This window comes from Mus caroli, unplaced genomic scaffold (genome assembly GCF_978045245.1).
Source record: "Mus caroli unplaced genomic scaffold, Mus_caroli_1 scaffold_13, whole genome shotgun sequence".
NCBI lineage: Eukaryota > Metazoa > Chordata > Mammalia > Rodentia > Muridae > Mus > Mus caroli.
This window is the reverse complement of record NW_028227268.1, coordinates 44790001-44799795: the sequence shown is the minus strand read 5'-3', so window position 1 is coordinate 44799795 and position 9795 is coordinate 44790001. Positions and strand designations below refer to the sequence as shown.

Genomic DNA, 9795 nt, shown 5'->3' with positions numbered 1-9795 from the left:
TCCACAGCCGCAGCATCAGCTCAGACTATGGTTCTTCCCTTGTTTGAGTTCCTGCCCTGACTTCCCTCAGCGACAGAGTGTGACTTGATCGTTGTGAGCTGAAATAAACCCTTTGCTCCCCACGCGGTGCTTTATCCCAGCAGCAGAAACCCTAACTAACCAAGACAAGCTTACTCTGCTGCTTTAGAACGGGATTTCCTTTGTGTGTTTACTGATTGTCTTAGTTTCTTTTCTAGTGCCCTGACAAATATCCTGGGGGATAAACGCAATTTAGGGAAGAAAGAGGTTTATTTGGCCTACAATTCCAGATTAGAGCCCATTATTGTAGGGGAGTCAAGGCAGAGACTTAAAGTATCAAATAGTCAAGAGCAGAGAGAGAATAAACATATGGATCTTGGTTTGCCTGTCCAATATTCTACTAGCCTTCCCTATCCTTACAGACTGTAGGGGCCCTACCATGGGATGAGGCCTCCAGTGGGCCGGGCCTTCGCAAGTCAGTTGGCAATCTAGGCAATCCCTCACAGCCATGCCCACGGGCCAATCTAGGGGCTTCTTTATTAAGAGTCTCTTCCCAGATGGTTCCAGGTTGGTTCAAATTGACAGTTAAAAGTAACCGCAGTGGCCGGGCGTGGTGGCGCACTCCTTTAATCCCAGCACTCGGGAGGCAGAGGCTGGCAGATTTCTGAGTTCGAGGCCAGCCTGGTCTACAAAGTGAGTTCCAGGAGAGCCAGGGCTACAGAGAAACCCTGTCTTAAAAAACAAACAAACAAACAAAAAACAAACAAACAAAAGTAACTGGTGCACAGATGCATCCACATAGCACCTGGCACATTGTAGAAATTAAATCTACTTATGTATCAAATGAGTAAGTGAATAATATTGGTCCTCACACACCTCTGTATGGTCAGTCAGTATTATCATCTTCTGGAGACTGAGTTTCTGAGAGAACCAACTAAAGTTGCCTGCAAAGCCGACTTGGCATGGGGCTGACAGGATCAGCTGGCTAGCTTTTGGAACTCACTGGAGAAGTCGGAGCTAACACATCTCTGGGCCTTAAAGGACCAAGGGAGGTAGAATAATTTCCTTTGTGGTGTATTTCTTTGGGAACATTTCATTCCTACTGTTCATATTTCCTGTCCTTCCTCCTGTCAAGTCTACCCCACCTTGTCTCAGCTTCTCTCTCCCCAGAGCATGTAAGATCCTGTTCTCTGGGATGTTGTTGGCTCTATCTAGAGGTTTCCCACCCCTGGCTTTTGGGTACCATCTAAGCTGGTGGTTCTCAATCTGTGGGTTGTGACCCCTTTGGAGGTCAAATGTCAGATATTTACATTATGATTCCTAAGTAGCAAAGTTACAGTTATGAAGTAGCAATAAATATAATGTTATGGTTGGGGGTCACCACAACATGAGGAACTGTGTTAAAGGGTCACGGCATCAGGAAGGCTGGGAAGCACATCAGGCTTGCCTGAGTCCGTGTTCACACCCCTCGCCCTTCCACCCACCAGGGGTAGTTACAAGCCCCATTCTCTTCCAAAGCAATTAGTGCAAGGAGGCCAGCCGACTCGGTGCTAATGCTGTTTCATTAAGTGGGAGCAATCCTAATGATAATAAAATGGCACATTTAACATTCAAACATTGAACGGGGTTTCTAAGCGAGTGTGTCTCTCGCTTTCTCCCTGGTATAACAGTTCTGTCTTCATAAGGACCTGACAATACACCTTAATGAGAGAGAGTGGGGAGCGAAGCATCTTTACAGATCCAGGGAGAGGATGAGGACGAGACAAAGCAGTAGACCAGGGGACACAGTGCATCGATGGGTCGGAGACTCCATGGATTCCTCCGGGTAACAGACTCCGTGGTACTAATTTAGATAATTAGAGCTGATAAGAAATGGGGTTATGTAGAAGATAAAGACCACTGCAGATACTATGCAATCCAGTTTTTTGTTTATTGTTTTTCAGCAACTTTTTTTTCCTGGCAAATGTATATTTATTAGAGGTGAGACTTTTTTTGGTGATAGAGGCTGGCTTAAGTTTTTGGCAAAGAAATCCAAAGCCAATAGTGGTTTATAAAATATAATCTGTTTTACATTCCCCCTGAGCAGATTTAGTCAAAGCAATCGCAAGTTCATCCAATGTCCCAGCAAAGAGAAATTTAAAGGAGTCCCTTAGTCTACTGAGCCTGTCTCCAGCCCCTCCCCATTGAGACATCCATCTTAAAGCCCCTTGCTGTTCTGTGATGGTGAATCTCGCTGACTTTCTGGGAAGGAGAAATGAGATACACTTGGGAGGCTGATTGGGGAAAGAGGTTCAATCATTTGGTGTTTATGGGAGATTCCATTGAATCAGGAGGAAAAGGAGCTCGTCAAGACCACATCCCTCTCCTGGAAATCTCCCCTAGGAGGACTTTCCTACCCAGGAGAGAGTCAGCTGGGGTCAAAGGTGGGCTTTGCTCAGCGTAGAGAAGCGACTCATTCGAAACGGAGCCAAGTCGTAGGATGGTGGTAATTTCATGCTTAGCTCATAGAGGATCTTCCCCACAACAGGGGCCAACTTGAATCCATGTCCTGGGAGGAGGAGATTGTGTCATGTATCTTCAGGTACAGACTCTGGGCTCTAGAAAAGTATCCTCCTCATGGTCTCATCCCAAAGCCAGAAATTGACACCTGTCACAAGTACCCCCCTCCCTTTTTTTTTAACTGCCTACCCTCCCTATACACCCAGTGTCCAGCCTTCAGCTAAAGCATGTAGGATACCCACTTTGTCTGGTACTGTAGTAGGTCTACCCACAGGCACCCCACCTGCCCATCCTCAAACTCACCAGAGAATCCAGCGCCGATGACAATGTTGTCATACTTTGGGTGGCAATCAAGAATAAAGTGCTCATCAGGAGTATTCTAGAAGGAAAGTCACACCTGTGTCCTGTGAAGACAGGCTCTGGCTGGAAAGAACTGGCCTGGGTCTCTTTCAAGAGAGAACTGGATGGGGTTGAGGTCTGCTCTCTGCTTGCCCAATCCACTCTGTCCTCACTGAATAGCTGCCACTGTCCTACACAGTAGGTAGTAGTCATCTTTGTGAACTAACTTTAGCCAAGATGCCTCGGGCCTGGTGGCATCTGTCTCTTCTCTTTGTCCCCAAGGCCTGCTCAACTGGGAACATCTTGCCAAGAACTGTTTTAGAGTTCTTCTGGGAAATTTAGGGAAGGACTGCCAGGCAAAAGCCTCACTGCCTAATAAAAAGGAATATGAATAATCTTTAACAGGCTCCTCTCTCACAGAGGTGAACCAATCCACAGGAATTAGCTAGCTAGTTGAAAGTCACGCACTGGATCAGAGGTCACATGGAGTCAGTCCTGGCCGGCCGGGGGTCTGTCTATCTCTGCCCCTCACCCCCATGCCCCTATTTGCAGATTGGAACAGCCCACTTACCGTGTACATGCAGCGTTCCATGATGTCTGGCTCAGCCCGCAGGCCTGGTAAATGATCTCTGACAAAGTGGCATAGAATCTGAACGTCTTGGATGTCTGAGAAGGTTTTGGGGCAGTCCCGCTCCTCTGGGTCCACATTGTCACCATGGTGATAGCAGATCTACCCCACCCCCCACCCCCAACTGAATGAGCATGAGTTGTAAAGCTAGCTTTCTGGGCATACCAGCCGGTGAGGGGTGGGTTTGGATACAGGATGTGCCCACCCATCAACCCAATCTCCAATCCTGGCATGTACTAGCTATTGTTAGCATCTAAAGTTACCTAGCCCTCGTCTCCAGCCCTGCCTGTGTTTAAGAGTGTGTGCTGCAGGTGGCCAATAGTGAAGCAGACTCCAGGAGGGTCCTAGAGAGGGATGTTAGCATGGATACCAAGACCTCCATGGGCACTTAGTAGTTCAGTAGCTTTCTTGGTCTTTCCTCCTTACCTTCATCAGCCCCGGGTATTCGGATGCTGGCAGTCCATAGATGTGGTGGGGGGCCAGATCTAGACCCAGGATGCATGGAAAAGCTTGTGATACACCATAGCTCCCAGGGACCTTCTCTCGCCAGTAACACACATTGATCCTAAGGGTCTTAAGGCAGGAGGAAGTTGGAGATAAAGGGGGAAGCCATGGAGCTCTATAGATAATGACAGCAGGGCCTGGTAGGGTCCTGTGGCCCTTTTATAACCCTTTCAGGAGTTGATACACTCCATATTTATGCAGGGCTATCAGTCTGGCTGTCTCCTGGAGGATCTGATGTATAACATCAGGTAGTTTAATTCACCAATAGCCTTTGAGGTAGCTGTTATTTCTCATATTGGTCAAACTGACGCTTAATGAGGTGAACTAATTTGCCCAATGCTGACCGCTAGGAAGCCGCAGATCAAAGTCAAGTCTGGCTGGCTCCAAAATTTCTCCTCTAGTTACTGACTCTCAGGTCTCCAGCTCACCCTACCTGGAGAGGCAACTCAATCCCCAGAGGATGCAGAATCCGGTTGGTCCAGGGACCAGCAGTGATGACCAAGCTGTTGGCTTGGTAGCTCTTCAAGGTGGTTTTCACTGTGACGGGTAGACCAGGTCTTATCTCCACTACTTTCTCTCCATCACACACAGTGCCTCCTAGCTGACAAATTATATGCTGAAAGGTCAGGGACGAGAGGAGAGATGAATTAGTTGTGTATATGGTTCAGCGTGGTGGTGCACACCTTTAATCCCAGCACTTGGGAGGCAGAGGCAGGTGGATTTCTGAGTTCGAGGCCAGCCTGGTCTACAAAGTGAGTTCCAGGACAGCCAGAGCTATACAGAGAAACCCTGTCTCTCTCAAAAAACAAACAAACAAACAAACAAACAAACAAACAAAAACCAACAAGAAAAGAATGCCGACTCTAGTCCTTCCCTTCCAGGTTGATAAAGAGGTCAGCAGGTGTAGGAGGGGGGGGCGGGGGGCGGGGCGCGGGAGGTCTGTCTTAAAAATCAGGACCAAAGTCAAAGAAAACAAAGACCTTTATGCTGACATGGGCCAGGGGCTGCCTGACTAGGGGCCAGCATGCCCAGAGAAAGCAGTTGCATTGCCCCAGGACTGTACAGCCTCACCTGGAGGGCTCTGAGGGCCTTGTCTGCATAGAGGACACCTCCAGTCTTGTCCAAGAGCCCCACTTCTCCCCTGGTGAACCGAATGTTTGGAAAGCGTTGCTTTAAATCCACTGACGAAAGACACTCATGGTCAATTCCTTGCCTAGACAGGGTGGTCTGGATTGTCTTTAATCCTGGATTTTCCTTCGTCCCCAGAAGCAAGAGCTCAGTCTGCCTGTTTCGAAAAAAAAAAAAAAGGCCAGAGGGGTGAAGGGATTTGTCATGCCCTGGCCACCTAGTCCCATTCCTCACTGAGGGACCCATGTCTACAGCAGTTGCAGCTCTGTCTAACATTCAGAGCACAGGTAAAGCCATCTAGACTCCTGGCATTCTCTGGCTGGTTTCCAGACCATTTCCACATCCTCCCCTGACACTCACTGTCCCTTATCCCTCCATCCTGCTCTTGACAGCAGAGGTCCTAAGTCCCCATGACCTTTCTTACACCTTGTAAATCCCAAAGGAACTATCAGGTGCCTATTGAGATGCAATCCCTTATCCATCCATCACTAGTACTAGTCCATCACTTCCCATTTCCTTTTCCTCATTTCCCACTCTGCCCCATCTACTTTACTTTTCAAAGATTTACTTTTACAATATATTTTTAAACATGAGTGCAAGTGCACACAGAAGCCAGAGGTGTCAGATCCCCAGGAGCTGGGGTACAGGCAGCTGTGAACCACCCAACATGGTTGCTAGGAATGGGACCCAGGGAGTCTGGAAGAACAGTATGTATTCTTAACCTCCGGGTCAGAGGCAGGCGGATTTCTGAGTTCGAGGCCAGCCTGGGCTACAGAGTGAGTTCCAGGACAGCCACGACTACACAGAGAAACCCTGTCTCGAAAAAACCAAAAAAAAAAAAAAAAAAAAAAAAAAAACCTCCGGGTCATCTCTGGCTCCTCCCCCCTTACCCCACCCCCACCCCACCCCATCCCTCTTCCTACAGTGCTTTGACCTTGTGCATTTGCCTGCCTCATTGCTTCTTCTCATTTCAGGGAAAAGGGAGATCTGGTTCTGCTTCTAATCCGGGTGTCACCTTGGTGTGACTTTGACTGGTGACTCACTACTCCGGGGCCCAAATTCCTCCTCTGAAACCCAGGACTCCCTTCAGGTCAGTGGTGGTATGCGATGTCTTGTGGTTGTTACAAGGCCTGGCATTGCCACTCACACTGAGTGGACAGGGGACAGGGACGCCAAGCCTGCAGCGCTCCAGAAGGGCATGCACACACTATGGCATTTTCACATGCAAGCACAAACACGGATTGGTGCATAGAACTCCAGCAATAAACTCAGAGAGTCTCCCTAGACTTCTCCCTTCCTTCTTACTCTGTGAGGGAGAGAGCAGTTTCCTCTTTGATGATCCCTGCCCCTCTGATATAACAGACCAGAAGTCCCTTTTTGGGAGGAGCTAGCTAAACAATGGGAAGGTGCCTCTGGCCCTTGGGAAGGTTCCTCTGTTCTCTCTTGGCTTCTGCAGCTCCCCAGCCCAGCAGCAGTCTGCTGCATCCCCCAGGTACTGCATATAAAGCTCGTAATAGCCTATAATGGAGTCTCATGGATATTACATGCTTCCAAATCCCACATTATCTGGTCGTGGGGATTAAAGGGAAGACTGGGAGGGGGTAGGGATGCAGTGGGCCTGGGGGCCGGTGTCAGTACACAGAGCCGCGCAGCATGCCCAATCCATTCGCCATGGCCCCCGCCTACCCAGCATTCATGGTGAGATAGTGAAGCCAGCTCTGCCTCTTCAAAGCTCCGTTTTAGGCTAGAGGAGGCAGAATCCCCAGCCAGGAAACAGTCTCCTTTCTGTGGCCTCCCAAAGGAACTTCAGGTTAGTTCTTAAGTCATGAAAACTTGCCTAGTCAACTTCTTGGTCAACAAGATAATTAGGAAGGCACCCCAAAGGCTAGTGGAGAGCATTTGCCCGGCTCAGACCCAAGCCTGGATCCCATCCCAGCATCTCCAAAAAGAAAAGACACACCCAGTGTTCTGTAGTTGGTTTATGATACTGGGGTGTGTGTGTGTGTGTGGAATCCAGGGATTCCAACACACTAGGCAAATAAATACCTCACTAGGCAAGCCGCACCCCATCTTGGATGTGTGTGTTTTTGTTTTGTTTTTCTTAAGAAAGGGACTTTCTCCCATCATCTCCCAAGTGTTGGATTTCAGGCCTGTACCCACTGCACCTACTCAGGTGCTCTTGAACCTTTTTCCCTGATGGGCTCCAGGCGAAGGAGAATGGTGGGAAAGATATGGCTTACAGCTCTTCTAAGCAGACAGATGTCGTCAGCTCTCTGGTCCACATTCCACAGAGTGTCTCTTAAGCTCTGCATGCAATATCACAGCCTTGGCCTCTCCTGTACTCTGGCTTAGTTTGCCTTCTCCCGCCCAGGCTTTCCTTCCTACCTTCCTTCTTTCCTTGAACAGAACTCCATTTACAGAGACGTATTGTGTGGGGAAAATGAACTCGTGCCAAGACAACGGGCAAATCTGTCGAATTATGAAATGCTGAGTGATGTTCTAATTCCCAAGCCGTCCCGTGGTGGATGAAGCCGGAGCTCCCCAACCCTAGGACCAATCACTGAGCGGGTTCTGCCGAATGTAATTGTGCCGATTGTAATCATTTTGCTCCAGCTCTCTGCCCCTGTGGCATTTATTTCTTAGCCCAGATATTGATCTAACAGTGGGAAATTTTCCATCTGAATCCATGATGCCGGACCCTCCCCAAGTCCGAAGATGTGTTTGGGAAATTCTCATTTTCCCTGGATCACAGCTGAGCTATTTGGCCTGAGGGGAACCGTGCACCGTTGGAGAAACGCCTTGGATGGGAGAGAGATTATTTTTTTTTTTGACCATTATGAGCAAATCGGAAATGAATGTAAAACACAGCCTGGAAATGCAAAGGCCTGTCATTATGGGAGATAGGTGAGGGGCTCCTGTGGGAAATGCTCAGAGAATTGGAAATCAGTCAATCAAAACCAGGATCGGAGACCGGGCCGTTTCCCCGGTATGAAGACAGATGACTTCCACAGGCAGATTGAAAATCATTTAAGTGCTTATTTTCTTAATGGTTTTTCCTGGATCCCAATAAATAGACTACTGATTCTGCGTCAATTTCTTACGCCTGTGCTTAGGGGCACTCTGGCACTCCTCCTCTTTTTTTTTTTTTTTTTTTTTTAAGCTCAGACCCAAGCTACAAAGTTTAAGAAAAAAGGCAAAAGGAGCAAAAATGTCTTTCCATAGAGAGGGGGAAAAGACTAAGAAGTGAACAGTCAGGCTAGTCTAGAGAGGAGGAACTGAAATCCTAGGGTTACCAGGGAACCCTAGCAAGTTTGCAACTCCTACCTCCCAGAATGTCCATCACCTTAACAAGGAGCCCTGGGTATGGAGTCTGCCTTCCTCACAGCCCACTTTTCTCCAGCACTGAGCAGAGGTCGCTGAAGAACCCTCTGGACTGTTGATGCCTCTGTGGCCCATGTACCACAGGGTCTGGTGATAGATCAGGAATCTCCAGCAGTTACTAAAAGAGGCCTGGGGTCAGGGGGAGAGGAGAGCAGGGAGGTGCTGGGAGGGGTGGCCAACTCTCCCGGAATCTTCCATTTCCTACCCTGGGGCCCTGGCTGCCTTTCTCTTTGCTCCGGTTTAAAGTGCCAGGTATGCCAGCCCTCGGCATCACCTTGGGGAAGGGCCTGGTAATGGCTGCTGTCTTTGTAGGTTTGGGAACAGCTCTCTGTATTTCATCTTCCGCTCAGTGGGCCGAGGTGGAATTGGTTAACAAAGATTGCTCCAGGGAGGGGATGTGGCTGACAAGCCAGACACTTTGCAGGCACAGGAAGCAGCAGCTGCGGAGGGGGCCACCAGGTTCTGCCAGCTGCTGTACTGCCTACGGCTGTGATCTTGTCTGATATTGTCAGTGAAGCAGGGGCAGCTGGGGTCAGGAGCTGGATAGTAGAACTCAAAGGGAGAAGGCGGGGCAGGAAAGAGATGGTCTCAGAGCCTGGCTTTTCTGTTGGTACCAGCATCCCGGCTGCACACATCACAAAAGACTCGGGCCTTATGATCCGACACATGTCATTGTCTGTTCCCAGAATGTATGCAAATAACCCGAGCCCACCCGTGTTTCGTATGCGCTGTCACAGGAAGCAGAACAGAAGAACTGGGCAATCTCCCCCCAACCCCCACCCACCGCTGGCTCAGAAAGGTTTTTGCGGTTTTTCAAATCATGATCAGATGACATTAAATACACCCATTTCTATCATTTATCTTATGGTATTATGCTGGTGTGTCTAGAAGGATCCAGAGAGAAGCAAGAATGACAGAGATGATGAAATCATTTAGAAAATCAAAATTAAGAGCAAAGCTAAGGCAATTTGGGTGGCATTCAGCCCAAAGGTAGAGAACCATATTCAGATTCCATTCAGAGTGGGGATACCTATCTGTACTGCATCTTACTCTGTAAAAGGAATAATAATGATAATAAAAAAATCTAGTACACGTGAGTAAATTAGGGTAGCCATAAGAAAGGAGTTGTTAATGACAGAATAATAGCAACGGCAATAATAATACTTAGCACTCTATCGTGCTTTGGAGGCTTTACAGCACATTCGCATTACTCTTCATCTTTCTTAATTGGAGCTGTGAGACATCTGAGCACGCTTCTCATACAGGGTTACAGCGTAACGCTCGGGAACACTTTTCAG

At 48.4% G+C, this 9795-nt stretch overlaps 1 protein-coding gene across 6 annotated transcripts in view; it reads right to left on the bottom strand.

Annotated features, from left to right (window-relative positions):
• Window positions 1-1924: 1924 nt before the first annotated feature.
• Window positions 1925-9795, bottom strand: part of Pipox (pipecolic acid and sarcosine oxidase) — a 14204-nt gene continuing 6333 nt past the window's right edge. For 3 of the 6 annotated variants that reach the window (XM_021176220.3, XM_029483871.2, XM_029483872.1), the window contains exons 3-8: window positions 5060-5273; window positions 4422-4604; window positions 3911-4057; window positions 3428-3586; window positions 2821-2896; window positions 1925-2566 (exon numbers count right to left, since the gene is read on the bottom strand). In XM_021176220.3, the coding sequence (XP_021031879.1) occupies window positions 2436-2566; window positions 2821-2896; window positions 3428-3586; window positions 3911-4057; window positions 4422-4604; window positions 5060-5273 (910 nt within the window). In that variant the 3' untranslated portion in view covers window positions 1925-2435. The other 3 variants (XR_003838068.1, XM_021176222.3, XM_085829793.1) reach the window with 3 other exon arrangements.